At 58.1% G+C, this 27,212-nt stretch overlaps 2 protein-coding genes across 9 annotated transcripts in view; both read right to left on the reverse strand.

Annotated features, from left to right (window-relative positions):
• The window catches only part of PTPRF (protein tyrosine phosphatase receptor type F), an 86,267-nt gene that overhangs the window by 49,407 nt on the left and 9,648 nt on the right, over positions 1 to 27,212 (reverse strand). For 7 of the 8 annotated variants that reach the window (XM_049693966.1, XM_049693971.1, XM_033421914.2 and 4 more), the window contains 4 exons: positions 22,103 to 22,238; positions 13,196 to 13,341; positions 12,873 to 13,014; positions 436 to 624 (listed from right to left, as the gene is read on the reverse strand). In XM_049693966.1, the coding sequence (XP_049549923.1) occupies positions 436 to 624; positions 12,873 to 13,014; positions 13,196 to 13,341; positions 22,103 to 22,193 (568 nt within the window). In that variant the 5' untranslated portion in view covers positions 22,194 to 22,238. Of the gene's footprint in view, positions 1 to 435; positions 625 to 12,872; positions 13,015 to 13,195; positions 13,342 to 22,102; positions 22,239 to 22,323; positions 22,376 to 27,212 lie in introns of those variants that run through there. The other variant, XM_049693969.1, reaches the window with a different exon arrangement.
• Positions 1 to 27,212, reverse strand: part of SZT2 (SZT2 subunit of KICSTOR complex) — a 227,496-nt gene that overhangs the window by 36,553 nt on the left and 163,731 nt on the right. The window lies entirely within an intron of this gene.

A 27,212-nucleotide genomic window follows, 5' to 3' on the forward strand; every position in this document is an offset into this window, starting at 1 on the left:
TGAGGTCCAGCCTTTTGAAGCCTGATGAACCAGGCATCTTTGGCCTCTTTCCCTGCCGTCTGAAGTAGCAAAGAGAAGCATCACCCAGGCCCCCCTCAGGCCAGGCTCCAGGGAAGGTGAAGGATTAGCGCCCACGGAGCACCTTCGCAGAGCCCAACGCCAGGCTGGGAACAACACTCGTGCCTCATGGAGCAGACCTGGACTGAAGTCTGGAGTCTGACAATCCCGGGAAGGTGAAAGAAACACAGCTGACCAGCCCTCGCTGCCAGGCTTTCTTCCTGGGTGGGCCAGGTGGGCCTATAGCAGGATCTGGCCCGTCCACTGGGCGCCCTCTGCTCAGCCCCAGGCTGAGGCCTCCCGCGGCTCCCAGGCACCCAGGCCCAAGAAGGAAGGCTGCGCTGGGTTCCGGCCCCTTGACCCTCGCCCTCTGCTCACCTGAACGCAGCTGCTTGATGCGGCCGTTGCTCGTGGCGGGGTCCACAGGGAGGAAGTCCTTGAACCAAGAGATCTCAGGGTCTGGATTCCCACCTGCTGCGCACAGCATGGTGGCCGTGCGGGCCTTCTCCACCACCTTCAGCTGAGGCCCCATGTCAATGGAGGGGAAGCCGGGGGGCAGCTGTTCCTCTGCAGATGAAGAGCAGATGTGCACGTTAGGGCTGGCACTGCCTGCCCACGAGGACCACCCCAAGACTCCCAGAGTGGCTGGGATCGACTTATCTCTGCGCCCTGACTTCTAAGCATGAAGCCTGCCCTGACATGAGGAACCAGAGTCCCGAGCCCCACTGCCCAGCCCTGCCCTTCACAGGGCCAGGGAGCTGCCGTGGGGCCCACCCTGCCCTGTCAGGAAGTCTCCGGGTCTGAGAAGCAATGCCTCGGACTGCAGACATGAGCACTTATCTCTCCGGGGCCTGGGAAAATGAGGATTGAGGCTCTACTGGCCACAGCAGAAAGTGCTCCACGGATGCTGGGCTGTAGGGGGCCCAGGGCTCACACAGTGGCATCAACAGCCACAGCTCAACCCAAAGGCGCCCCGTGCTGTTCAGCCCCCACTCCCTCTCCTGCACGTGCAGTGTCCCCTCTACTGCCTGTATCCAGCCTTCTGCTCCACCACGTGGCAGAGCCCCACATCATAGCCTGGGTTCTGGCCCCGACTCTGGGCGCCCTCTGCCCTACCAATGACCCACCTCCGACCCCCGGTCCTGACCCTGACCCTCCTCCCTCACTCAGTCCTGACCCTGGAAGCCATGGTCAGGCCTGGGGACCATGTCTGAGCACGTGGAGGCTAAAGAGATAAAAACGCCCTGTGAGGATACCAAAAGATGATGAGGGGGGCAAAACTCCACGGCTGCCTTCTCCCGGCTTGCCAGGGGGTGAGGGCTCACTTCCATGAGAGCAACAGGCATGGACCACAGCAGCACACCCCTACTCTCACTTCCATGAGAGCAACGGGCATGGACCACTGCAGCACACCCCTACTCTCACTTCCATGAGAGCAACGGGCATGGACCACTGCAGCACACCCCTACTCTCACTTCCATGAGAGCAACGGGCATGGACCACTGCAGCACACCCCTACTCTCACTACACGTGGACTCATGCATCAGCCCTGAGGGGCCAGGGATGGGGCAAGGCTGCCCACTCTGCACCCCTGGGATCACACACTGGGCTGGCAGCACAGGCTCTGGATGAGTACAGACCAAGTGGAGCTCCCACCTCCATCACTCGCCAGCTCTGTGACCTGGGAGTGTTACTAATCCTCTCTCTTTATCCATTTTTACCTATAAATAGGGTTCAAGTGCCCTCCTTGGAGAGCCGTTGTGAAGACTACATGCAATGATACACATAAGGTGCTGAAGAGCGCCTGACGAAGAATCCGAACCCAATGGCTATTGGTTGACGTTATTATCATAACTAGCAAGGACTGGGCCACTGGGGGCAGACAGGTACCAAGACTTGGGCCTGGGGCCCCCTCTCCCATCCTGGGCTGGCGAGAGGCGCTCCCTTCCAGGAGCAAACCACAGAGTGAGTGTGAGAAGTTGGCAAAGCCTCTCTGCCAGTGTGGATGCCAGGCACACCCAATGCGGGAAGGGGAACCCTGTTCTTTGTCAGTCTCCTGGCAGGGGGGCGGGGCTCAATGGTGGGGGAGACCGGGAGACCAGCACCGCTCCCATCTCCCTCCTGCAAGCCCAGCACAAGACGGGCGTGTGGGGATGTTTGCTGAGGTCAGGCTCCTGTGCCAGGGAAAAGACAAGTGGGATCCTCAGAAGGGAAGAAAGCAGAGGTTGGCGGGGCTGCTCCCCCCAGAGACCCAGGGGGACTGGCTGGTGGGCAGACGGGAGAGGAAGCTGGAGGAGCCTCAGCAGGCAGGGGCAAGACATCGCTCTATCTGCTGCCACATCCCAGGGGGCGCTCTGCCAAGGCTCCAGCTGCCTGGGGCATCCCTAAGGGACTGTGGCCCTGTCAGGAGAAGTGAGGGGTCTCGGGCTGGGGAGCAGTAGGACTCCCAGCACGGTCTCGCCTCCCAGGTTCTCCCGGTACCTGGCAGAATACTTCCCCACCTGCAGCCCTATAAGTTCCAGACATGAACCCAGCGTGTCCTTGGCTGTAAATATGATCCCACAGCGTCCTGACTTTTAGCTCTGATTTTTAAAAGGACAACGTTAACAGTGGCAAGGAAAGGGAGGATGGAAATGGAGCAGGACTTGGGATGTACCAGGCAGGGGAACAGCCTCCTTTGGTCCTGCCGTCACTTGCTTTTCCAGGAAGGCCCAGGCAGGGCTCCGTCCACGTCCACCCTCCCTGCCCTCCCCAACAGCCAGGGGACACTCAGGGCTGCTGGAGCCATCCTAGCCCACTGGGGCACCAGTCTAGCTCTTCCCAGACCTCAATCCTACCTGCTCAGCCCTCCAGAGCAGTGGAGGAGGGAGGGGGGGCAGGGCCTGCCAGAGTCAGGGCCCAGGAGTCAGCTCGCCTTCATCTCTACCCACAAGGTGCTGCTCAAGGAGAAGGGAAGAAGTACAAACATCTGCAGCCCTGTGTCCTGGGAATATACGCTGAATGCCTAACACGGGCAGTCTTTGGGATTTGTGCCAAATTAAGGACAATTAATTTTCCTCCCTCAATTATCGTGCCCTCAGTGGTTCTGTCCTTGGCTCAGATCATCCCTCAGGCACAAACCGGCGTGTGTGAAGAGCTGTCCATAAAACAGCGGGACCCAAAAGCCAGTCCCTTGTGCCAACTAGGCTTCCAGGCACAAGTCAGAAGGCTGCAGTTCTGCACCTTGGGGAAGGGAAGCGTGTCTCACAGGAGGACTCCAGCCCCTCGGGAATGACCTGCTGTTGGCTCTTCCTTCTACGCTCACCCACGGGGGCCTCCGGCACATTCACATATAGCCAAGGACAGCAGCCATTACTGACGCCCGCGTGTTTCTGGACAAACTGAGCACTGGGCAGGATGGTGTAAACTGACCCACCATCAGACTGTGACATTTATCCTCTTCACCCCCGCCTCCCCCCCACACCCCCCGCCCAGGAACCACAGGAGCTTGGGGCCACTGTAGCCTGAACCACTCAGGCTAAGGACCAGGGCAAATTCCTCAGGCTGACGTTGCATGATCACTCCAAACCCATCAACAACCGGGAAAGCAGAGGTCCAGATATGAGGGATAAAGGTTAGGTTTATGGAGCATTTACTAGTTCCAGGTACCGCGTTAAAATGCTTTACAAAATGATTTTACCGAAACTATGTAAGGTACGTGAGCAAATGGGGGTGTAGAGATATCTAGGAACCTGCCCAAGGTCACAGAGTTAAGTCGAGGTGGGGCTGGCACGAGACCAGGGGGTGGGACTCCACGCCTGTCAGGTTAGGGGCGCCGGCTCCGGAAGGGCTCAGGGGAGTCCTGGGGGAGCCAGCCACCATCCTGCCCCCGTACCACGCCCTCTGCCGGCTGGGCTTCAGGCCCGCAGCTCTGCTGCAGACACCTGCACACACGCCGCAGCGTTTTTATTTACTGCAAAACGAACACGACTGTCCCCCACACATGGCCACCCTCGGGAATGCACCCACGTTCCAACACACGCATATACGGGTCACGCCGAATCCTCTCAAAACCCGTCCTGAGGGCGGAGGGGCTGCGGAGCGCCAGGAGAGGAAGGGTCCCTCCCCCTTCCAGGCTGCCGGTAACTATGGCAACGGCGGAGACTCCGCGCCGCGGCGGAAAGGCGGCACATGCCGTGTCCACGCGGGGCGCGCATCTGCGGTCCGAGCCGCTGCCCCCGCTCCCGCCCCCGCCTGGGTGGAGTCACGGCGCCCCTTCTCAGGCCCCCACTCCCCAACCCCAGGAAGCCCAGCTTCTTTCACGCTCAACCGACGCGTAGCTGGGGGCTGCCCCCTTAGCGTGCACAGCGCCGGGAGGTCCCTACACCTGCCTCGCAGTCTCAGTGCCAGACTTCCGCAGTGTCTGTGCCTCTGGGGCGAGGTCTATCAATCCTCTGATAAAACGGTCCCCGCGAAGGAAAGAGAAACCCATAGTGACTTTAGGGGACCTCAGAGGTACTGGGGAGCCTCTACAGCCGTTTGTGGATTCTGCCTGCATGCACATGTAGGCGCACACATTCCTAGTGTCTGCCCGCACAGATCTGCGTACCTGTGGTGGGTACACACGTGTGCATGAATTGCGATGGTCTTCAGATACTGCAGTGGGAACCCTGACCCCTTCTTCCCTGCTATCCCCACTGGGCAGAGGAAGGTGACAGGGTGTGGGGGGCTGGGGGATGGGTGTTGGGAGCCTAGGGCTCAGAGAGGGGCGAGAGCTTGGCTGAGGTCCCCACAGCAGCAGTGGAGCTGGATCAGTTCAACTCCACAGCTCACCTGCTATCTTGGTGGCTTCCTGAAGGAGGAGGGAGATGCAAGAGTAGGAAACCCTTGAACAGGAGAGGTAGGGAGAGCTTCCTGGTGGATGGGAGGGAGGGGCTGCCTGAGTAAGGGCAGTGGTCCGGGGAGACGGTGGGAAGGTGAGGCCGCTTGGAGCTAAGGCCTGATGGATGCGGCTGGGGTGGAGGTGGACAGGGGCTCAGCCTAGGCTGGCTGCAATGACTGGGGGAGGGGGCTGCTGAGGCCCCCTACAAAGCACACACAGGTCTCTTTGTCCAGCTCAGCCTGGGATGCCTGAGGCGGAGTCTGGGCCAGAGGGAGGGGCTGCGCCAGGGAAGCGGACAGATGGGGACGCCTTGCGGGGTCCCGGAGCGGGCGGCACCGTCTGTCAGCGCGAACTTCTCACCCGTGTTTACCCAGCTTCCTGGCGGCTCTGTGCGCACGCAGGCACACACAGGCACACACATACACAGGCTCCCTGGGGTGGCACCGTCTGTAGGCCTGAACCCCTCCCCTGTGCCTGAGTGTTAGGCCTGGCCTCGCCCCTTCTCTGAACGTAGACACCTAGATACATGCACAACCAGGGACCCCCAGAGATATACGTGGAGAAAGAGACAGGTGCAAAAATAGAAACCTACATGTGCGTGCAGAGGGGCACCTGCAGTGACAAGCACCTGTGGAAACAGACTCATGCAACCAGATCCAGAGGGAGAGCGCGCAGAGACGCAGAAACACACACGTGCAGACATGCAGAGATAACACGTATGCTGACACACGTGTCCCTGGAGACGCATGCAGGGACAGAGCCGGGAAACGCAGACAGGGACGCACGAGGGGACCTCGTGGGTGGCAGGGCTGCTGGTTCCCCCAGCCCTCCTGGCACTCTAAGGAAACCAAGGCTGCCTCGGGCCCTGTCCCTGAGGCAGCTCCATCCTTAGCAAGGTCAGGGCCAAGACACCCCCTAGCAGGTGGGAAGGGCTCCTCAGACCCGCAGGCTCCCACACTCTCCCAGAGAGCCCCACCCCACCCCCAGACTTCCAGGCAGTAAGGGGGGCCTGGGGAGCTTTGGGCTCCCTTCGCAGCTTTCAGGCTTGATTTTCAGCTTTTTCTAAGAGAAAACTCCCACCTCTTTTAGCACTCAGATTTCATCAAACTTGGCATCTTAAAAGCCTGTTTTGTTTTCGAGTCTGAGCTGTTTGGGGCCTGTCGGCGGCACGAGCTAGCCGAGAACGGCCAAGCAGCCGAGGCCTCCCCCTCGCGGTCCCCCACCCCCAGGGCTTCCCTGGCACCTCACAGGGCTGGTGAGGCCTCCCAGCTACACACACCCAGGTGAGCCTGGGCACTGTCCCCAGGCCCATACCCTTTCCACATTCCAGCTTCTGGGCCCTGACCCACAGCGAACTCTTCCTGGGGTCCCCACCTCAGTCCTACTCCAGGACGACTCTTTTGATCCCTTTACTCCCCTAGGTTCAGGCCCAGTCCCTCCAGACCACTGAGAGCCTCCCACTCACTCCTCAGGTCCCTGCAGCCCAGCTGCCACCCCCATGGCTTCCTGCCAGCGTGCTCACCAAGGTCAACCATGACTCCACGGAGCTAAGTCCAAGACACGTCTCATCGTTCATCCTGCCTGACCTCTCGACAGCACCCCTCCCTGCTCCTTCCAGATGCTTTTCTCTTGACTTCCTCGGACTCACCCCTACCTCTCAGACACCTCCTCACCAGATTCCTATGCAAACTCCCCTCCCAACATGGAGAGCTAGCGTCTGGGGCTCCATCCGGGCCCTCTTCCTCCCCCTTGACTCTGGCTCCGTAGGATTTGCCATTTCTCCACCCTCAGAACTGCATCTCCAGATGTCCCTCAGAGTGCCAGTCCTCCTTGACACCCCTATCTCCAATGCCTGCGCACACCCGATACAACGGATTTCTAAGTGGACTCATCAACTTGCCCCTCAAACCAGGTCCTCCTCCCATACCTGAACCTTAGAAAATAGTACTGCCATCTACCTGGCCCAGAGCCAGCAACCCCGAGTCTCCCACCTCCCCAGTCCCACAGGTGGCCAGGCAGGCCACCACTCTCTCTAAACTGCGTGGAACCCAGTCTCCCTTCCTTCCCTACCCACTGCCTGGGTTTGGGCCACTACCACCTCTTGCCTGGGCTGCAGTGCTGCCCTGGCCTCTCACTGGCGTCCCTGTACCCCTCTCTGTACCCCCAGGGACCTTTCTGAACATAAATTTTATCAAGTCATTCCCCTGATTAAAATCCTCTTTCCCCTGGCAACCAGAGAGAGGGGGCACCTCACCAGGGATGGGGAAGGTACACACACAGGGGCATTTAAAACCGCCGACTTGGCTAGCTGTCCCCGGAGGTGCTGGCTCCGCTGTGGTCCTGAGGCTGGGGGAGATGGCAGTGGGCGAGGGAGCCATGGGCACAGCAGGGCCACGTAAGCACCCGTGACCACAGGGGTGGGAGCGGCAGGCTAGGCACAGGGAACGTGTCCACTGTCTGTGGCTAACAGAAGAGGCAGGCGTACTGCCCACCCCACAAGTGGACCCATTCAGAAGGGAGTCTGCTTGGACCTTGAACACAGATAAGAACTAGAAAAAAATGGGGGATCCCAGGTACCAAGAAACCCAGAGCCTGATCTTCTAGACCCTCCTGGCAGTGCCCACCTGACACCTCTCCCACCCCCACGCCTGGGGCCCAGATCTCTCCAGGAAATGGTTGCAGAGCCTCGTATCTGCATGGTTCTGAATGCGACTACAGTCACAACGGGGCGGGGGGGTGGGGGGGGAAGGACAGGTCACAGATCCCACAGTCACTGGGCCAGAAGCACTTAGGTCATGCCTCAGCTGCGAGGGGAGGAGCAGAAGCTGGCCTGGGTTCTAGGTGCTGGGGCTCCTTCTACACCTTCCATGGATGCAAATCAAGGAGGCGACAGGCCCAGCTTCCTCAAAACAAGCCCATGACCTAGACACGTATGCAGGCAACAGAAGGGGGCACATCTTGCCACCTAAGGAGTCATCCTCTGCCTGGTAGCCGTTTACCCAAACTCCCCACCCTCCTAAGTCAGGCCTGGGCCAGGGAGAGATGACTCCATGGGAAAACACCCACCCACCCTGAAAACACAAGCTTCTGTACTGGCCCCGCTCCAGGTTCAGCCAGCCCAGGACCGCAGGACAGGGTCATATGTTGCTCATCAGCCCTCATGTCCCTGGGGCTGTTTCCAAAGGGGCTGTGGGTAGGTGGGTGGGGTTCAAGAGGGCCTCCATCATCCTACAGTCCCAAAACCAGGGTGAGAACCGCTGAGGAGCCTGGGGGTCCCAGCCCAGCATGGACTGCCCGCCTCCCCCAGTCACGACCCCACATGCCTGACAGCTGGCCTCCCGCAGGGCCTATCCAGAACGAAGCGGGCAAGGCCAGGCACTCCATGCGGGTACCTGGATTCCTGTGTGGCCTGAGCAGTGTGGTCCTGGCCAGTCAGCAGACATCAAGGCCAGGTGGGAACAGGTGAAAGGGAGCCTGGGCTCGATGAGGGGAGGGGAGGAAGAGGAGAGAGTCCCAAGGTCTGGGCAGGATCCCTATCTGGGGGCCCCTCCCTTCTGGCCTGGCTGCAGAGGAACTGCTGAGGAGCAGAGAACTGCAGAGGCACTGAGAACAGCTCAGCCTAACCACTCTGCCCCACGTCCATCTCTGTCCAGCTGTCCTGGCTGACCGACAGCTCCGAGCAGGGATCCTGTGGGGTCCAGGAGACAATGAGGCCAGACACAGCATCTCTGGCCTCCCACAGCACCAGACCGACCGCACACACTCAGCCCAGGCTGCTTGCTACACACCCCTCCCCCCGCCGCAGACACAGGCCATAAGGTATACACCACCTGCTGTACACACCACACCCCCCCACACTGCCTGATGTGTGCATGCACGCGCACACACACACACGCAGTCGGACGCACGCCCCCTGCTTCATATACAACCCATAAGGCACACACAGCCCCTAAGACTGTAACACCACACCACACACCTCACACACACTGCCTTACAGACAGCACAAAGGGCACTCACCACACGCAGGGTGCACGCTACCTGCTGTAGCCATGACCACGAGGCAAATGCTGCCTCCTGCACTCGGGGGCCCCAGAGCCAGGTGCCCACCACAAAGTCAGAAACGGCTTATCCCTGCTCCTCGGCCTCTTCCCTCCTCCTTGCCCCTCTTTCACTTCTCCTCCTCCTTCTTGGCCCTTCCAGAACCTGCCCAAGTCACCAGGGCCCTGCCCACACCTCTGCTGTCTGGCCTCCTCTGGGGCTTTCCTGACCACAGTACCAGGACCGCCCGGCTGGAACCCACGGGCCCAAGTGAATCCACAACCTCCAGACTGAGCTCCAGGACCCTCCCGGCTTCCTCACACCCTGGAGGGAAAGGCCAGGAAGCAAGGCCCTTCTCCCCTCCCCCTCCACTCCCCCTCCCTCGCGAGGGAGAATGTCAGATTCCCTGTCTCAGTGGCGGCAGCGGCGGGTTGGAGGGGGAGTGATTCAGCCTCAAGAGTGCGGCATGAGAAGAGCTTTTCCTGCCATTACCCGGCGAGGGAGAGACTGGTGCGCTAATGGCTTCAATTACCACTCAGACAGGAACACTGGGCGGCTTACCCCCAGCCAGCTTGTGCCGGGTACCCCCACCCGGTACCCAGCGGGGCCTAGGGGGCGGGGAGCAGCCCGCTGGGCATCACAGGGCAGTCGGGACTCACTGGGACTGGCAGTCCTGCCCAGAGAGCTGGCTGCAAAGGCCACGAAGTGGGAGGGGTGGGGGGTGCTCCCAGAGTGTGAGGGGAGCTGGGCACGGCGCAGGGCAGGGCGCTTGGCGTGGACTCGTAGGCCTGGGAGGCAGCAACCCCTCACCTGAGCCAAGTCACCCCAGAGAGCCCTGGGCCACTCCCCTGAAGAGCCCAGTGTGTGGTGAGCCACATGCAGTTTATGATGCGGGTAAGGGACTCAACCTTTATTCCCAGGCCCCAAGCCGGCTTCATCCTCTCCCCAGCCCTCCTCCCAGGAGTGACCCTGGCTGTCTTCTGGCCCCAGCCCACAGCTGTAGTCACACCATACTTTCACCCAACTCCTACACACACCCAGCTTCCCTGGCCAGCACAGGAGGCCTGGCGCGGGAGGGCGGGGCTGCTTTCCTCTGGCCCCGCCCCCTGGCACCTTTGAGGCCTCCCACTCCCCTCCTTTCTGCCATGCCCAGAGCCAGACGGTCAAGGTTATGCAGACCAACATGGTAAGTCAGCATTTCATCTTGCGGGTGCTGTGTTTCAGGAGCAGCAGGGGCTCATTCAGGCCCACAGCTCCATCTCGGCTGGACCAGGCGCCCGGGTAGGGCCCTACACGCTTCCCAACCTCATCAGACACCTCCCACACCGAGAAGCACAAACAGACCCCAGACCCCTGCTAGAGAAACCCTCATCCAAGAAGGCCCCTCTAGAAGGACAGACCCCTGCAAGTCTGAACCCCCTCACCTCAGCTCCTGCAAGACCACCCCAATCCTCCTCAACCCTTTAAAAGATAAAGCTGCCCAGGGCAGAGGTGGGGATAGGAGAGTGCCAACAGAGGACTTGCGGAGAGCAAGGGCCAAAACTGGGGTGTAGGGGCTTTGGGGGGACTTTTCTTCCAACACTAATAAGAAGGCTCTCTTTCCCTTAATATGAGGGCCTGAGAGATGCCCTCTGGGGTGGGAGCCACAGTCTGGCCCTTCAGCCACCTCCCAAATGCCAGGGCAAGGCAGATGGCTCGTGCTGGGGCAGACAGCAACAGGAGGGAGGGTAGTGCTGAAATACCTGTCCTGAGGTCATAAGTGGGGAAACTGAGGTCAGGGGTGGCAGGGAGCACCCTGAAAGCACTCAACCATCAGGGATCTTGGCCCAGGGCCTGTCCTCTGGGCCCCCGCCCCCCACAGGAGTGGATGGTGGCGGCTGCATCACCCAGATGATGCCAGGCAGCAGAGACGCCAGGTACAGCCAGCTCACACATCTGGGCCTTGGGATGTGCTGCTTCTAGCCCAGTAGCAGCTACCATTCATGCTGGAATCCGGCAAGTGCTTAACTCCCATTTAATCCTCCCAACTGGCCTGGGTGGCAAGTACTATGTCCCTATTTACAGATCGAGCAAATGAGGCTCAGAGCATGGTTACTTGCCTGAGGTCACAAGGTGAGAGAGTAAGTGGTCGAGAGGCCCTGCTCTTAACCACTGTCCTCCACTGCCCCTCTAAGCTGGAGGGCCCTGCCCCGCCTCGCAGCAGACACACAGTCACAAAGGAGTTACTGAATGGACGTGTGTGTGAACACATAAAGCCACAATGTAAAAATGGCCAAGACGAAAAGATGTTCAACTGCTCTGTAATCAAAGAAATGCAAATTAAATTGAGATGCCAGTTCTTGCCTATTAACTTGGCAAAGACTTTTTAAAATGATAATTCCCACTGCTGGTGAGGATAAGCAGAAAAGAGGCCCCTCTTATGCCCTGTTTGGTGGGAGTGTAAACCGACACAGTCTTCTGGAAATACTGAAAAGGCTTAAAATCACACGTCCCCTTTGATCTAGCAATTCCACTTCCATGCATCTAGAATAAGGAAATAATCAGGAAGGTGAACACATCTTATCTGCAAGGAAGCGTATAGCACCTTATTTATAAAAGCAAAAAACTGGAAACAACATATGTGTCCAACAATAAGGGAGTGGCTAAATAAATTAGGGTACTTGCATGTGACACTTACCCACAGCCATTGAAAATAATGATGCAGAAAAAAATGGCAAGGAAGATGTTCATGAAATGTTTTTTTAAAAAGCAGTCCACAAATCATTGAGCAGAATGTAATCCTGTTTTTGTTACATATATCATGCATGCACAGAAAATGGACTGCAAGGAAATAACCAAGAGTTAATAGTAGAGGTAAGATAAACAGGCGATTTTTATTTTTTCCTATGTGCTATTTTATACTTACCAAATTTTCAACAGTGAACAGGTATTATTACTGTAATCTTTTTTTAAAAAGCAACAATCAATGCCATATTTTGAAAATATAGGCAGACATATTCAGACTGATGACTCCATCACGGCTGGGGTGGGGGGGCGATCGTGTCACTCTCTATTTGTGGCTTCCTATGTCCCCAGGAAAGTGTTCATTTCTCAACCTGGTCTTGTGTCATCTGCTCTCCAGTCTCTCCAGGCTCATGTTGAATTACTCTTCCCCGTTTCTCTGTGTCCTCCAGTGACGCCCCCCCACCCCAAAACCAAACGGAACCACTCAGAGTCCCTTGAAAGCACCATTCTCTCCTGCCTCTGGGCCTTGCACATGCCGATGCTATTCCCCTGCCGAGGCCCCCAACCCAACTCCCACTTGTCCCCGGGACTCAGACCACAGCTCCCTTCTACGCTGCACCCTGCCCCCAGTCCCCTGGGCCACACCCGCAGGACTCATTGGAGACTGAAGTCTCAAGGGCAGGACCGGGTCAGATAACTGGCAGGACACAAGGCAGCATTAGGGAGTGTCTGGGAATGAATGGAGGAGCCTCGGAGTGAGAGAAGTCATTAAAGTCCACCTACAGAGCCCCAGCCTCCAGCCTAGGGCCCTTGCTCCTAACAGTGACTGGGAACACACCTCTCTGAAGCCTATTGGCAGGTTCCACAGGAAAATCACATCCACTGCCACGAGTCATGTACCCCAAGCGATTATGTAGCTGCAGCCCCACACCTCAAGTCAGTCCCCAGACCCACCGAGCAACATCCCGGCTCTGCAGAACACAAAGACACGAGGCACACAGCGGGCTTTGGCACAAGCCAAAAATCCAGTGACCGTCCCTGCCCACCACTGACCTTCGCTGACCCCAGGATGGCCAATAGTTTTCCTTTCCATAAAAACACCCCAGCCCACGGTGGGGACGGGTCTGGCTGGCTGGCTCATCCCTGCATCGGTCTCCGCACCCACCAGGCCCCATCCCTCCCCAGCACGTACCTTCGAGCACTGAGAGCTTGGCACTAGTGTTGATCTCTCCCAGACTGTTGGTGGCCGTGCACTCATAGATGGCTTCATCTCGCTGCACCCGCAATGGCTGGATTCGCAGCACGGACCCTGCCCCGTCGTCAAACTCAATTACCTGCCCCAGGACAGACACGTGGTCACAGCCTGCTCAGGACACAGAAGCCTGCTCAGGGCCAGCCATCCTCTCACCGCCAAAAGGCCCCCAAGGAGGGAGACCAAGAGCAGGTGAGGTAGGACCAGACCCCAGAACAGGCAGACCTGGAGCCCTGCCTGCCCCTTCCCACCCGAGACTGTACCTCGAAGCGCTGGGAGCTGACTTTCTTCCCCTTCTTCATCCACGTGATGCGGGGCTTGGGTTCCCCTGTGGCTTGGCACACGAAGGAGGCCACCCCTCCTGACAGCCCAGTCTGGTCCTCAGGGACCTTGATGAAGACAGGTTTGCCTGGAGAGAGAGAGACACCAAGTCATCACGGCACAGTCACCGCCGACATGGCCTCTACCACAGGCGGCAGGCATGGGGTGGGGGGCAAGAAAGATCTATAGAGGAAATAACAGTAGCGACGCCTAACCCTCATGCAGTGCTTCTTATGTGCCAGGCACTCTTCAAAGAGCTGTGAGCACATGAGCTGGGTGCTACACTCATCTGTGCTTATAGAGAAGGAAGTCAAGACACTCAGAGGTTAAGGGATTTGCCTGACATGACAGCTGCTTAGTGGCAGAGCCAAGATTTGAACCCAGGCGACTGAGTCTGGAGTCCATACGTTAACTGCTACACTCTTCTGTCTCCCATCCCCCCATCAAGTCCAAGCTCTAGGACAAAGGCATGCTGAGAGCTGCTGGGAGCAGCCCTAGCATCTCCCCTGGACGCGTCCCTCCCCAACTCCTCTCCACCAGGGCGATGGTACCTCCATCCACCGCAAGGCTCAAGCCAGAAACCGTGACTCCACCTCTCCCCAGCCCCCACACACCATCAGTCCTGAAGGCCTACACATTCCACCTCCTAAGTATCTCTGGATGTCTTCCCAGGTGAACGCTGTCCTGTAAATCTGCCCTCCCCACCCGGCTCCCACTGGCTGGGTAATTGCCTTCCGATGGCCTGGACGTCTCCCCAGAGTGTCCACAGAGAGGCAGGGGGAGGGGGAGAAGGGAGGGGGCTTGGACACTGTACTGCCATGCCCACCCATGTCACTTTGATACACACACCAGGGCCAACCTGGAATCCCATCACCCAGGGTCACAAGACCCTGGAAACCCGGCCTTCATTAAGATGTAGAAATGCCTTGCTAATCCTGATAGCGGATCCATTTCCTATTAATCAGACCAATGAACAGCTCCAGGAAGGCTGATACCATGAGAAATGACATTTCAGACCACCTGCTCGGTGCCGATGAGCCCAGGCCTGGTCTGGTCTCTGGAACAAAAACATGTTTGTTCAATGATGATAATCCCACTCTGCACCAGGTACTTTATCTCATTTAGTCCTTCACCGTTGTTATCCGCAGTTTAGAGGCACAGAGAGGTCAAGTCACTAGCCCAAGGTCACACAGCCAATTAGCGGCACATCTGAGATTTGAATTCAAGCCTATATGACTCCAAGACACCTGCCAGAAACAGGTCACATTGGTATAGTTGGGGGCCTTGTCAAGAGCAGTCAGTGGGGCGGCAGGGGCCAAAGCCAGACCAGAGGAAGTCAAGGAGCAAGAGGCGAAGAAGTGGAAAGCAGAGTACAGTGACTGCTTAAAGAAGACTGGGGACTTCCCTGGTGGTGCAGTGGTTAAGAACCCACCTACCAATGCAGGGGGACACAGATTCGATCCCTGGTCCGGGAAGATCCCCACATGCTGCGGAGCAACTAAGCCCGTGCGCCACAACTACTGAGCCTGTGCTCTAGAGCCCGTGAGCCACAACTACTGAGCCTGTGCTCTAGAGCCCACGAGCCACAACTACTGAGCCTGTGCTCTAGAGCCCGCGAGCCACAGTTACTGAGCCTGTGCACCTAGAGCCTGTGCTCCACAACAAGAGAAGCCACTGCAATGAGAAGCCCATTGCGCACTGCAATGAAGAGTAGCCCCTGCTCACCCGCAACTAGAGAAAGCCCGCACAGCAACAAAGACCCAACACGGTCAAAAAAAAAAAAAAAAGAAGAAGATTGGCTGTGATGGGGAAGACAAAGAGAAGATGGAAGATGGCACCTGGAGGACGGGTTGAAGGGAGGTTTTTACATTCTTGTTTCTTTTTTTTTTTTTCAAGATTTATTTATTATTTATTTAATTTATTTTTGGCTGTGTTGGGTCTTAGTTGCGGCACACGGGATCTTTGTTGAGGCATGTGGGATCTTCGTTGTGGTGTGTGGGGGCTTCTGTCTGGTTGTGGCGTGCGGGTTTTCTCTCACTAGTTGTGGCGCACAGGCTCCAGGGCACGCGAGCTCTGTAACTGTGTCACGGGGGCGTAGCTGCCCCACGGCATGTGGGAATCTTAGTTCCCTGACCAGGGATAGAACCCGCGTCCACTGCAGTGCAAGGTGGATTCTTTATCACTGGACCACCAAGGAAATTCCTATTCTTGTTTCTCTTTTTCCTAAGATGTGAAAGATAATATTTATTTATTTAATGCTGATGGGAAGGAGCCAGCAGAGGGAGAAGGTGCTGATCCAGTGGAGAGAAGAGGGACAGCAGATGGGGCAGAGGGAAGGGTCTGGGGGACCACCAGGGTTGGGAGTGACAGCTGCAGGTACAGAGAGCTGGGAGGGCTCAGCCTTGCAGGGAGCAGGGAGGGGCCCATCTTACCCAGCAGCCCAGGGTCCAGTGGGCTCTGGACGTTTTATGTAATTATTAAGAAAGTCACTCACCATCTCTGAGCCTCATCTGCAAAATGGCGCTAGTGATAGGGATCTGTGCAGACGAAATGTGATGACGTCTGCAGGCTGCTTGCACAGGCTGGACACGTGGTGGACCTTGCCTGTGGGCAGCCATCACCCTCCTTAGCATCAGTAGAATTATCACCCCCGTTTTACAGATGGGGAAACGGAGGCCCAGAAGGTTAAACAACAGACAAATCACAGACAGGTCTGGAGTAGAGCTAGGGTTTGATCCAGGATTCCAAATCCTAAGCACATCTTACAGCACCCAGGGCCTCCCTGGAGGAAGGAGACGCGGGGACCTACCTGACTGCTCTTGGAATACCCAGAGCGGGTGAGGGCAGCCTTATTGGGGAAACACACAAACCTGCTGGGGACCCGAGGGGTATGGGGACATCACAAAGGTTCAGGAAGCCTCAGTTTGCCTCACCCTTGCCCCGACTGCCCTCTGAAGGAGGTTCCGGACTCTCCCAGTCTGCAGTTGTCTGCAGAGCCTGTCCTCTCAGTGAGATCCTCTCAGATAGGACGCCCCTGCCCGACTTGGGGGTGGGGAAGAGTCTCCTGCCCACCCCCCTGCACACTGCACGCCCCTCCCCCACACCTCCAGACAGCAGCTCCCTGCTCTCCTTCTGCACTGCCATCACCCTCTCTCGACTGGACACTCCACCAACCTAACCAGCTGCGTCCCTAGTCTCTATTCAGCAGCCAGAGTGAAGCAGCAGCCTCTTCCCTGATCAAAACCCTCCAAAGGTCTCCCAAGATTTAAATCCCAAGATTTAAACTCCCGTCATGATGGAGTTCAGACCTGGAGCCCTGCCAGGTCTCACCCCAGCCCTACACACACACACACACACACCCAGCCCTGGCTTCCCGTCCACTGGATAAACTATGCCCCCTGCACCTCAGGGCCTTTGCATAAGCCATTCCTTCTGCCACAAACCTCTTAGACTACCTCTTTACCCACTACCCCCTATTCACCTTCCTGATCTCAATTTAAACATCATTTCCTCCGAAAACCTTCCTTGGTCCCCCTGCTGTGGCCCCCACCTCCACCAGCTCGGTTCTGGGTTTTAGGCACTCTGGAGACTCCTGCTGCCTCCCTCACAGCACTGCTCATGGTTTGTTACGTACACGTGTGATGTTATTACTTTCTCCACACTTTGGAGGAGTATTTAATTCATGGCTGCTTCCCGACAGAGAACAATAACCCTGAGTAGGGCAGATACCACGCCTGCCTTGCTTCTCCCCCGTCCCAGCGCCCGACCCCATTCCTGGTAGAGGGGGGTGGGTCGGGCAAGTGAAGGTGACCTGACCACAAAGGAAGGCCTGCAGAGGATGGAGACCTCGGCCCCTCACACACCACACTGGGGAGCCCCTGCTGCCCGCTGGGGAGAGAAGCCCTGGGTGAAACTCCTGCCTCAACGTGTCAGCTGCAGAAACCAGAGGCTGGAACCTGCTGAACCAGAATGGCCCGGTGAGTGTGCCTGGGGGCAGGGCCTCCACGCCAAACAAAGAACCAGAAGCTGGGGAGGCAGCCAGGTGTGGGGGGGGCCGGGGCAGGGGGAGGGAGAGAGAGAGAGGAAGGGGAAGGCCTGAGTACAGGAGAGGCTGGACGGCGCCCAAGGCCTGGGGCCATCAAGGAGGTGGACCCCACCACCCGCCCCAGAGGCTGGAGAGGGGCCAGAGCCCTGCCCAGCCCACCTACCCACCAGGCTCTGGCAAGACTGGCAGCACGCGGGCCCGGGGCAGCCCAGGGGGCAGGACCTCCCCTCCAACAGGCCAGCCCCTCATTTCCCTCAGCCCACTCACCCCCACTGGTGGGCACCTCTCTTCCCACAGCCCTGCCAAGCCCTCGCCTCTCTTCACCAGGCGGACTTTTGGGGAGCACAAACCCTGTGCTGACATTTGTCTCCCCGCTCCCTTCCCCACGCTCACTCCTGCTAACTTCTCCAGACTTTCTTGACTTTTTCAAAAAAAAACCAGCACCTGCCACAGGCCAAGCACCGCGCAGGACACAGCTCAGGCCCCGTGGCCGCATCACCCACCCAGGTCTGTGGGTACCCCCTTGCCTTCGTGCGTGCCCTGCCCCTCTTGTGCACCCTACTTTCAAGCCTGTGGGAGCCTGCTCTGCGTCCCACAGCCCGCGGGCCACAGTGACCAGTCAGGTCCCCAGGCAGGCAGACAAAATCAGGTGACTTGACCATTCGCCCAGTACAGACCCAGAGCTAGTGTTCGAGGAGGGTCTGAACAGAACTTCTGAAGACCACATGTCCGGAGGGGCTTTTTGCCCCACCAGGATGTGGGCCCACCTCCCCTCCCCTAGCACATGGAGGTCGTGGGCTGCACAGGTCTTTGGGCAGCGGCCCCCAGGGGCATGCCCTGGACTCGCACAGGTAGCTGAGCCCATGCAAAGTGGGAGGGAGTGGCCTAAGAAAGGAAACAAGTGGGCTGGCATGGACGGGGGCTGGGGTGGGGGGCCCCCCACACCTCCCAGGGTCCAGCCAAACGGAGCCACCTACTTTGCGCCTTCCGTGCGGAGCACACATACACGCAGCAGCAAGGGGTGGTGAGGCAGGGGAGGGAGGCGGGTTTCCCAGGCCCTGAACAGTCTGATGAGCTGGGGACTCCTTAATGCTGGCTCCTGGGACCACTCCGGGCATCCCCGGGAGGGCAGCCCGCTCAGAGACAACCTGGTTTCCCAGGGGACACACTGGGAGCCCCAGGTCATGGCCTAGGATGGAGGGAGCACATACTAAGTGCCAGGTGCCTTGAACATGTGACCTCAGTTAACCTTTCCAGGTAGAAGTGATTATCCTCATTGTGCAATAGGAAAACAGGCCCTGAGAGAGAAAGCAACCTGCCGGAAGTTCCATGGAGGGCAGAGTCTAGCTGGGCCACCAGGTCCTGCCTCCCCAAGGATGAGGAGGAGGGCACCGCAGAACTGCGTGCAGCACCCTGCCATGTTCCAGCTCCCCAGGCTGGGTGGGGGCGGTGATACGACAGATACATCCTCAGCTCTTAGGCCTCTGCCCCTACCTACACTCCTAGCCATCAGGCATCCTGCTCTGGGCTCCTGTGATTCCAAGTAACTGGACTGTGCTAAGCTGTGTGGGGACAAAAGGGAGATGGTCCTCATCATGGTCCTCCCATGGGCTCCAGGGAGAAGCCCAGGCCCGTTCCTGCTTCTTCCCCCTAATCTCATCTCATCAGGCAATGGCCCCCATTAGCAAACGCCCACTCAACCTTCAGGGCTCCTGTTTTCTAGGAAGCCCCCTACACCTCCCCCCGCAACGATGCTTAGGTCACTACCTCTGTGTCAGCACCACCCCAGCACAGTGGACGCTGTAGTAACCCACACTGCGGGCTCCGAAGGCAGGCCTGTGTGGATTCTTCCCACGGAGCACCTGACATGCACACAGCGGATCAGCAGAAACCTCTTCCTGCTCAGGACCACCCCTGGCCCCACGAGCCTCCCTCGTGAGAAGCCACGAGCCCCAGCTGGGGGAGCCGCCGAGCCCCACGTGCCCAGGTCCCCATCAGAGCTGACTCGGCATTGACGCTGGAGCCTCGGGGCTAACCCCTGGCAGCTGCTTCTCCGGCCCCCCTTCCCTGCACTCCCCTCAGAGGCCAGGGCCCCCATTCATTTGTCTCGTTAAGAGGCCTATAGAAACACATTTGTCTGCTCTGCGCTCCACTGCTCCAGTCGTCAATTCTCTGGGGCGCCTGCCCTACCTTTTGCAGCAGCTCTGTCCACGTTGACTACTCGCCCCAGCGAGCAGTCTCGCAGGCCCAGCCCAAGCCTGGCCATGACGCGGGGGACAGATCCAAACGTATGTGCAGTGCTCCTGGGGTCAGGTCATCACAGCCCCCAGCCCATGCCACTCTCCCGTGGCTCTCTGCCTGGGAGCAGAGCCCAACTCACCTAGTTCGGCATCTCCAGCTGGTTACTACCTTCAAGACCCTGGTCTTTGGTCCTTAAGGGACCAGCACAGAGGCTCTTGGCCTCTGCTCTAAAAATTGTTCCGCCCTGCCCCCTGAGTCCTACTAGGGGTTCAGGCCTGACTCCACCCCTACACTCACTCATCTACCACACTCCAGGCCCTGAACTGGACAATGGTCTGACCGCTCAGGACTCACAGTCCAATGGGACAGACAGACCTGAAGCAGTCACAGGTGCCCAGGGGAGCAGCACATGATCCAGGCTCCTAGAGGAGGTGATGGCTCCAGGTGAGTGGGAACTCATCAGGTGAAGGGGATGGGGAAGAGGGTTCCTATCAGAGGAAACAGAAGGAACAGAGGCCTGGGAGCACGGGAGCAACCGAGAAGTCAGCACGGCGGGGGCGTGGGGTGGGGCAGGTGAAGGATGAGGTTGGCAGAGGCTTAAAGATGCAGGGCCTGGACCCCAAGGCTAGATCCTAAAGGCGACAGGGGAAGAGAGCGAGGGATTTTAAAATGAGGGGCGACGTGATCAGGCTTTCATTTTGCAACATGACTCCTACCATGGAACGGAGACTGGATGGTGAGGACAGGGGCTGGAGACAGGGAAGCCACTAGGAGGCTGCTGCAGCAAAAGCCCCGGCAAGAGCCGAGCACGGCTTGGGTGAGGGCAGCAGAGACAGGTGGATGCATTCCAAAGATATTCAGAAGGGAGAAACAGCGGCACTTGGTGACGGATTAGATGTGGGTATGAGAGAGCGAGGAGGCTGGGAGGAGGCCCAGGTTTCTGACTTGGGTGGCTGGGTGGGTGGGAAAGCCATTCACCAGGAGAGAGAACACAGAAAGACGGGTACGTCTGGGAGGATGAGGGTGAGGGTACAGGTTCCAGCATGTTAGGTCTGAGTAGGAGGGAAGACAGTTATGCTCCCAGGATGTATTGTCTCCAAAAGCCCAGCCGGGTGGTCCTCCCTCTGCTCTCAAGCTCCCATTTGAAGGGCCTAAGAGCGTCCAGAGTGAGGGTGGGGGAGCAAGGCCAGGACTTCAGTGTCCGAGGGCTGGCTCTCACAAGCCTTCGCCTCCTTGCCATTGTCACCTACCCAGTGACTTCTACCCCAGCCTGGCCCTGCAGGCTCAAGCTCTCTCCCAGCAGCCCCAACCGAGCTGGAGATCACCCGCACCCCCTAATCTTCCCTGTTCCTGCTAGCCCAGCCCTCTCATCACCCGCACCTCAAGGCTCCCATTACCCCTCACCCTGCGCCCCAGGAGGAATGCCCTCTCCTTCTCCTCGCTCTACTGGCCCCACCCAACCTGGAGGACAAAGGGCGGGGTGCTCCAGTCCCACCTCCTCCAGGATCTGGTCCTGAATAATTAATGAGCCATTAGGAGAAAGGGTTTGGGTGGGGCAAGAAGAGAGCTCTGCTCCCAGACACAGGGAGAGCGGGGTGGGGGAACCCTATGGCCTGCTGACCCCTGCGCTGACCCCCAGGTTGGCCCTTTGTCACCTCTGGGCTCCGGACAGGATGGGAACAGCTCTGTTCCCCAGGGACCTTGGCTCCGACCTCGACCCTCCCCCTCAGTGTGCAGATTGGCTAAATCTGCCCTGTGCCCCGCCTCCCACCGGTAACCAAGCAGTGGTAACCATGGCAACGGGGCGGGCTGCGGCCAGTCTTGTAGTGCCAGGCAGGGGGAAGGGCGGCAGGAAAGGGACCAAAGTTCGTAGTTGGATCTGGGCAGGGGACAATCCCATCTCCCCCCATACACAGAGAGGGGCGCTGGAGCCCAGCTTCCTGTGGCCAAGTGCAATCTTCCCCCATTCTCACGGCTGAGGGCTGGGGGAGGGGGATGCCCCTCTGCCTTGAAGTGGGGAGGGAAGGAAGTGCTCAGTGTCTACACACAGGTCTGGCCCAGGGGAAGGGCTCTGGTGGCTCACCTTCCCATCTTCCCCTGGACCTGTGGACACCTCTGGCATCCCACTCACATGTCCATACGTGTTCCTGTGTGCAGCCCCCCATTCCCACACCAACACCGACATGGCCCACACTGTGCCTTCTGCACAGGTCCACAGCAGCGGACACAGTGCACGCCTGAGCACATCACTAATGACCACACGAATCCTGGACATGTCTCACCTCCACCCCATAAACAGGGTCCCACTCAGACACCCCCCACCCTGGAGCACCTTAAGGGACATGCGAGATCCCACAGGATGCTCCGAGGAAGACCGGGGCTGGAGTATCACTTGGAGGGGGGTGGTCTCCAAGTGGGGGGTCTCTCTAGGACAGAAGGTCTGGAGGTGTATCTAGCCATCCTGTCTCTCCTAGTGGCTGGCCTCGTCCCCCCTTCCAGAGTCCTGCTGGGAGGAATGCACCTTTCCATCTGGAGATCCCATGCCTTGAGAGGTCAGACTTACTGTCGCCATGGGCACCTGCCACGAAACCAAGCATCACGAGTGCGGGCACGAGGGGCACCATCGTCCTCCCTGAGGCTGGCTCAGGGGCCATCCAGGGCTCCAGCGCCACAGCCAGCTACAGTCCAGGACAATCAACCTGTGACAGAGAGAAGGGCAGAGCCAATTAGCTGGTACCCACCAATATCTTATTGCCCACATGCCACCTCCTGGCCCCCACTTACCACCAAGACCACCACTCATCGTCGTTGACCACCCAGAGCCTAGTTCAACAGATACCACCCCACCTTGGACTGTGCGATGACCACCCAGACCTTCCGACCCCTGTGAGAACCCAGGCTCCTTATTGATCCCCTCGTGACTCCAAGGATAACCCACCAGTCACACTGTAGGGAGAGAGTACAAGAGGCCCCCAGGTCATTCTCTAAACCTGAGTAGGGGGCAGGGACTACTGAGACCAGAGGATGTATAGGGATGTTCCGCTGCAGACCCAGAATTTCCAACTTGCCTCCGTAAGAGGACTGGGACAGGGAAACGGGGTCCGAGAGACACAGAGACACACAGGTGGAGACAGAGACCAAACAAAGCAAGACCGAGACGGAGTAGTCAGCAGACCCACAGAGGCCAGGGACTCCAGAGTCCCTGGGGTCTCCTGTTGCCCCTCCTCTCCCCAGCAGAGCCCGCAGGCTGGGCACAAGCCTCAGAGCACAGCCTTGGTCGTGGCAGACAAGATCCAGGTATCAGAGGCTTGGAGCCAAAGCCACAACCCGTCCGGGCTCGCCAGGACATGCTCGGGACAAGGTGCACCCGCCCTGCCTGGTTACCCTCATCCTACCCAATTCCCATGGCACCTTCCCAGTCCTGGCCACTAGGGAAACCACAGGGAGGCCCTAGTGGCCAGGACTGGGGGTGCTGGACCCTAAGAGTCGACCTCACACCTCCTTGGCCCTTGCCCCAGTGGCCCAGAGCATATCAAGGGGTGGGGTGCCCTTGCTCACAACTGCCATCCGGGCTGAGTCAGGAACCTGGGCATGGGGAAGACCATTCGGGATTGCATGAATGCCCCCAGGCCTTTGCTTACAGAGCTCCTCAGCCAGGTGTGCCCCCGCCGCCCACTCCGCCCAGCACTAGTGTGGAGCCCTAGGCATGGCCACCCCAGACGGTACACATACACCGCTATCACTCTCCAGCCCCGGTGGCGAGCTCCCAAGGGTCTCTCTCCCATGGCTCCCTTTCAGGGGGCTTCTGGGGATCTGTGTAAGCCCACCAGCTCTGCTTACACCTTGCTCTGGGCCAGGGGCTGGTGCACAAAGCCCCTCATTAATGCTCTGGAGACACAACAGGGCGCAGAAGGGGAGTGAGTGGCGGTGAACACACCTGGGGGCCCCACAGTGGTACCTACGGATTCTGGTGGGAGGGTGGGGATCAGACCCAGGTGCCAGCTAACCCACAACGGTAAGAATATTTGCAAGGAGGTGACAGGGCTGGTGAACAGGAAGAGGCTGGCCTCAAAGATGGCTCTGCTCCTCCCTGGAAATTAGATCCGTCTCAACTGGGACAGTCGAAGGTCATAAGATCAGAGGGCAGGAGGTGAGCAAAGGTGCTGGGACAAAGCAGGTACAACTGTGAAGTGAGGTAGGGGCTGAACACAAAGGGGAAAGGGTGGGAGATGTCCCTTGTCCCAAGATCTCACCGAAAGTCTGAGACAGGCTAAGCAACAAAAGCAGGCCCACTGAAGCAGCATGGTGGGCATCCAGCCCTAGTTACACCAGGCCTGGGCTTCCGCTCGGTGTGGCGAGACCAGGAAAGAGGAAGTCCCCAGCACCATGCCCCATACGGCCAACTTGGGATGGAGGACACGCATCACTAAGGCCCTGTCTGTCTGGGCTTTGTCATCATGGCACTGTTGTGCAGCAGTGCGACCAACAGTAGAATTCAACTTCCCAGCAGACATCAGGTGGTGAACTGCCTGGCCAGGGTGTCGTGGGGGTATGGCCCCTTGATACAACCATCCTGCAGCTCCTGGTACACATATCAGCGGTGTGTTACACCAAAGGACAGAGGCAGAGGGGACTAGTACAGACATCACAGGGTGCAACAATACCGTATTCAGAGGTTTCACTCCCAGGTACAAGCAGTCGGGGTGTGAACCCTCCTCCCAGTGCAGACAACATGGGGGCATAACCCTCAGGAACACACACCATGGGGGACATAGCTCCCTGGCATGGATGTAAAGGGGATGAAGCTACAGAGAAGAGACATTATGGAGGTACAACTGCACAGCACAGTCATCATGGGGTGAAACTCCCCAGTACAATGATCATCGAGGCGTCATCCCCTGTAGCTGCCTTGGTACAGTAATCCTGGCAGTGCAACTCCCAGGGAGAGGCATCACGGAAGTGTAGCAGCCCTGTCCAGACATCATGTGAGTGTAGACAGACATCATGGGGATGCAGCTGCCCGATGCACGTTATAGGGGTACGTTATCATAGAGGAATAACCCTGTTATACACATCAGGGGGTGTCAGTCCCCAGTACAGCCATCAAGGGGGTGTTAATTCCAGAGCAGACATCGTGTGGTACACTGTTGGATGAGATTCTGCCCACGGGTGTCAGAGAAACTGGGCTTGCCTCTGGTAACCCCACCCCCACTGTAACAAAAACAAGTGGCCGTGACTTGGGGACCCCAGGGTCCTCCTGTGTATCTGGGTCTGGAGTGCCTAGGATACTGTTCAGATGCAGAAAGTAGGACAGACAGAGGTGAAGAAGTTGAAAACAATGACATTCCCTCCCAGAGAGCTCTTCCCAGTGGTCCACGGACACGAGGACACCCAGAGAGACGGGGAGACGCGGGGACACACAGACATGCACACGTTCTCAGGGAACTACTCAGGCAACCACAGAGCTGTCCGGGCCAGGGCCTCTCCCTCACCAGCTCCTGGTGTGAGCAAGCTGCCTCCGCCCCAGACTCTGGGCACACAGCCTGCCCCAGTGTCAGGCGGCGCAGGCCACTCCCAGCTCCAGGGCCCCGCATAGGAGGAGTCCTGGCTCCTGGGTCTGGCCTCCGTCTAGACGCTGGCCCTGCCCCCACCCCAGAGTGCTCAGGGTCACCTGTGGGGAGGTGGCGGGAGGGGAGCAGGGAGGTGGACCGACGCTAGCCTTGCTGGGGTAGCTGAGAACCTTCTGAAATCAGTGCAACAGCGTTAAGAGCAGAGCGTCCACTTCCGCCCACGGCTGGGTGAGTCTGGGCTCTCAACGGCCGAGATGAAAATACAGCCTGAGCACTTGCACACTCAGCTCGTCTCTGAATTGCACCGCGGACCATCGGTTCTACCAACTGACACACTTGGGCAGGAAAACAATTCCATACTGAACGATATTGTACAATATCATCAAATGTCATTTTTCTACACTCAGAATGGTTTTAACATACCCTTTTTCTTTGCTACATCAGTGTAAAGCTGCCGACTGCCCTTTCTTGGGAAGAGCTGTCCTTTATTCTGAAATTACGTCCTTGGTGCTAAAATGTCCTGTCTTGTAGGAAGTGATGGTGATAGCAGATACCAGTTGTTTTTTTTATAATGTCCTTACTTGGCAAGATAAAAAATTTTGCCAACCCCATGTCTGGCCCCCAAGTACTTTTGGAAACTGTACTGGTTTGTGAAACTGAAGAGCCTGGGAATCACTGCTCTGAGGGAAAAGGAAGGAGCAGGCCCCACACCGAGCCACAGGATTCGAATACAAACGTCACAGAAAGGCTTGTTACCCAGAGGCTAGGTCACCGCCATGCGGCCCACCCAACCACCCCTGCCAGCCTCAGTGGGGGGCCCCCCAGGAGAGACCATGTGACGCCAAACATGCAGGGGGTGGTTCCCTGGCTGGAGAACATCTGGGATCATTCCCGAGGCCTCCTCATGAATATGAAAACACAAATTGATTTGTTTCCCTTGGGCACGTGTTATTACTCACAAATATTAATTAGTCTCCAAATACCACCTGTTCCTACAGCCTCCTCCCTGCTTCCTCCCCAGGCCAGGACCCTGGCTCTCAGGAGGCTGGGGCCCCAAAATGGGCATCAGCAGAAGGAGGGGTATCCAGGGCCCCAAGGAGCGGCCGGCGAAGGGGAGAGGCCAGCGCTTGGGGCAAAGGAGCGTGAGAGCAGGCAGAGCCCCGAGCTGTTCATCTTCTAACCGGTGGGCAGCTAACCCTTTTGTCACGTCCCGGACACTTCACCACGTGGCACTGCAGCAGTGGCCGGGGAAGCGGAAACAGGCCTTGTTACACTTGGGAAGGGAAAACCAACATGTTTCCCACTCTCACCAAACCAACCACCAGATTACGATGGGAATAAATCAGTCTCAGCCGTGACCCCAGCTCCGGGAAGGGAGGCTGCGGCAGGCTGCCTTTGCTCCTCCAGCCAGTTGGCCAGAGTCTGTGAGCACAGCCAGGATCTGCCCACCCTCCCTCCCTCTCGAAGCTGGGACCTTACTTACCCTCTGGCAGCCCTCAGCTCTTCGGTCTCCCCTGCAAGAGGACGAGGAGCTTAGGAAGAGCATCCCAGAGTCTTGGGGGTGGGGCACAAGCTCCAGCAGAGGCTTAGCTCTGGGGGCGGAAGACCAAGGGAGCCAGCAGAGGCACCTTCCTACAGCTAAAACCCCTAAGCCACCAGCCGTCCAGCCTCCTTTCTCTGGAGAGCGGAGCCTCCCTTGGGTTAATGTTCACCAACGTGGCTGCGTCTAGGCCTCTGCACCCACTCTTCTCTCTGTTGTAAAGAATGCCTTGTCCTGGCCTCAGCCACCTACTCACCCACCAGAACTCAGCTCCCGTGGCCTATCACTGTGAACCTTCCCTGCGTGGCCCTCCCCAGTTTCCCAGGTTTGTACAGCACAGTGAAGGCAGCAAGAAGTGGTGTAGAACAGTGCTTCTCAACCCAGGGTGATTTTGCCCTGCTATGGGACATTAGGCGATGTCTGGAGACATTTTTGATTGTCCGACGGGGATGGGGGAGTAGGTGCTACTGGCACAGTAGGAAGAAGCAAGAGATGATGCTAGACATCCTACAGTAACGGGCCAGGCCCTACAACAAAGGGTTATCTGGTCCAAAATGTCAACA

The sequence above is a fragment of the Orcinus orca genome, chromosome 1, assembly GCF_937001465.1.
Source record: "Orcinus orca chromosome 1, mOrcOrc1.1, whole genome shotgun sequence".
NCBI lineage: Eukaryota > Metazoa > Chordata > Mammalia > Artiodactyla > Delphinidae > Orcinus > Orcinus orca.